Source organism: Halyomorpha halys, unplaced genomic scaffold (assembly GCF_000696795.3).
Source record: "Halyomorpha halys isolate HHAL.00 unplaced genomic scaffold, Hhal_1.1 Scaffold577.1, whole genome shotgun sequence".
Classification (NCBI taxonomy): domain Eukaryota; kingdom Metazoa; phylum Arthropoda; class Insecta; order Hemiptera; family Pentatomidae; genus Halyomorpha; species Halyomorpha halys.
Window position 1 is genome coordinate 715,715 of NW_027113760.1, and position 3,232 is coordinate 718,946.

At 26.3% G+C, this 3,232-nt stretch overlaps 1 protein-coding gene across 7 annotated transcripts in view; it reads left to right on the plus strand.

The window, feature by feature from the left end:
• Positions 1-3,232, plus strand: part of LOC106684402 (WD repeat-containing protein 47) — a 353,715-nt gene that overhangs the window by 348,259 nt on the left and 2,224 nt on the right. For all 7 annotated transcript variants that reach the window (XM_014426461.3, XM_014426460.3, XM_014426463.3 and 4 more), the window contains 2 exons: positions 571-707; positions 1,223-1,445. In XM_014426461.3, coding sequence (XP_014281947.1) covers positions 571-707; positions 1,223-1,445 — 360 coding nt within the window. The remainder of the gene's footprint in view (positions 1-570; positions 708-1,222; positions 1,446-3,232) is intronic.

The window sequence follows — 3,232 nt, forward strand, 5'->3', positions numbered from 1 at the left end:
CTTGAACTAATTTTAAAAGAAAACTGTGGATGAATATGCCTTGAGCAAATGTTTATATTTAATTTCCCCAGATAACAACTGAGAGGTTCTGGGAGCATGCAGAATAGGGGCCCCTGTGTGAGAGAAGTGGCTTGACCAAAAGTCTACCATGGTCTTACCATGGGGCCTGCGAAGCCTCAGGAAAAACTAAAACTGCAAAACAATGCTGTCATAGCTAACAATGGGGGATAGCCTTTCCTTTCCCGTCAAAAGATCGCACCACTTTTGTTTCCAATCACATGTTTTCTTTTAGTAAACAGATATCTTATAGCTAAAATAAATCGATTTCACAAACTGACTAAACTAATAAAATTATAAAAATTTTAATTTAATGTTGCTTCAACAGTTTTCACCCTTTAGCTTTGTGATATTTGTATAAAATGTTTTTCATTATTATTTTAGTAATTTTTTCTTCATTTTAATTCTTTCTAAATATATTTCTGTAATTTTTTTTTATTTTTAATTTAATTTGTGGTTACTCTTTATATCCTAAATGATGTCTCCACTAATAACTTTAATGTACGTTTCCAGGTCATGTTCTATCATTGTACAATTGGGGAGGTGCTATGTTTGTTAGTGGAAGTCAGGACAGAACTGTAAGATTTTGGGACTTGCGAACCCGAGGCTGTGTGAATGTTGTCACCCCTATTACTTCTCCTGGAACTAGAGTGAGTATTTATAACAGTTTGTCTTTTCTAAATAAAAAATCATAAATATAAGAATCTCATGAAAATAAAAAAAAATTATGATCACTGAAATCAGAGATAATTGATAAATCATAAAATTAACTTATAGATTTATTTATTTTTTCATAAAGACCAGTTTTTTATCTGTTTATTTTTACAAATTTTTAAATATTTTCTTTAACAGTGTATAAAGTAGGAGTATAAATTATATAAGGATGAACTAAATCAATTACTATACAAAATATAATTAAGATTGTTTTTCACCTTTATAAGATTAATTTAAACTTTTTATTGTAATCATTTAATGGACTATTTAATCCATTAATCATTAAAATGAACATATTATTCATCTTTCTAAACTATTTTTTCTTTAGTAATTAATATATTGATAAATAAATCTGTACTTACTGTTTCCTTCTGTATGAAAATTAGCCAATTCATGCACATAAAACACAAAAATAAATAAATGATTAAAAATAACAATATTTTGTGTACAGTCGGGATCAGTGGTGGCAGCAGTATGCGTGGACCCATCTGGACGATTACTAGTTTCCGGTCATGAGGACTCAGCCTGTGTCCTCTTTGACATTAGGGGTTCTAGAAGTCTTCAGGCTTTTAGGCCACATTCTGCCGATGTTCGCTCAATCAGATTTTCTCCGAGTGCCTACTATCTTCTCACTGCTGGCTATGACAACAACCTAGTTCTAACTGATCTTCAAGGTGAGAACTAATTATTATTTTATAAGCTTTCTTCCATATAGGTTTCCTTATAAAAAATATATATACAGTTAAGAATATGATTTTTTAATTTTATTTAAGGCATGTCATCATTGTAGCAAAATGTCTTAAGGCATCGCCTGATGCTGGTTCGATTTTGGACTTTTTGAGTCGATTTTTATTTTGTGGTGACCCCATGGAATAAAGACTCACCCTTTCTACTGTAGTTGCTATAGGTCATAGACCTGTAAGATAACCTCCCATTTGTCAGAAACGACCAAGTAGAGGGTAAAGAAGAAAACATTTTTCTGTGCTCTCTTTCTTTTATGTAATTAATATTCATGTACATAAAAAATTGAATGAGATTCGTTGTGATGTGGTTCTAGCACTAAGCATTCAGATAACTCACTTGTATGAATGATTGACTTGACAACATTTACTAGACTTGGTTATGAACGACATCTTTTACTTTTTTTATGATCATAATAATTTTTGTATATTATAGAATGTTTTTATAATATGCAAATCTTCAGAGTTACATACATAAAATATAAATTTTAATTTTTATATTCTTTAATTATGCTTTTTTAAATAATAATAAAATGAATTAAACACTATTATATTAAAACAATCAAATTTAATATTTATGTATGGCAATTTTTATAATAATAACCAATATGAAAAGGGAAAATGATCCTTCTTATGAGAAATGGTATATTTTTTATTACCTTTGAATAAAATGTAATATTAAACATAATGATTAAATAAAACCACATGGATGAGCTTTATATTAAGATAATTTTAATTTTCATTAAACAGATACAGAATGGTTGCGCTTATATGGAGCAACAAGTGAGCCCATTGTCTATAATATAATTTTCATTTAAGCTTGAAGTTCTATTTTTTACTATCATTCCTTTTAGAGCATTTTTTCGTAGACTCCTTCATTAGTTCATGCTTTTTTCTTGAATGGTTTTTCAACAATTCATGTATAAAACAAGTTATATATTAATTATTTTAGTTAATTTATCATCTTAAATAGTATTTCTTTTCTAATACTTAGAAGTTATTAGTTTAAAAATCAAAACAATAATTAAAATATGATTAAAGAAAGGATAGCTTACTTCCGACTAGTGTATATCATAATATTTGTTTTAATTTGTTAATATAAAAACTGAATCAATGAGACTATGCACGTTTAATATAAATGCCTTGTCTTGAATATAGATAACATAATTAGTTTAGTCAACTGATATTTAAATATTTTTTTATTATTTCTGGACTCAGGAATAAAATATAATTCTGAGAAACTAGGTTAAACTAAATAAAAGTTATATTATTAAAACATGTTGTTTTGAAAATGTAAGTTAATCATTAATGATTATTAAAGTAGTTATATTATTAAAAAATATATTGTTTTGAAAATGTAAATTAATCATTAATCATTTTTAAAAACCAAAATTTAAGTATAAATAGAAGAGTATATATTTTTATTACTCTCAATAAGTAAATTATTTTAACATCATTTTTTTATTGGCTGTTTGGCTATTGTATTTTAGTCAACAGATTTTCTCAAAGTTTTAGTTTTCTTATAAAAATTTTCTTCTTAATTTTCTTAGTTAACCCAAAATTTTCTTAGTTGACGTTTAGATCAAATAAACTCAGAAAATCAAAAATTAAAATTTTTTTTGGCAATTTTTATGAAAAATAAACCTTGAAAACTTATATTAGTTTTTTGTATTTCTTTGTCATATAATTGTTAATTAATTATTATCAGTATATAGTAATAA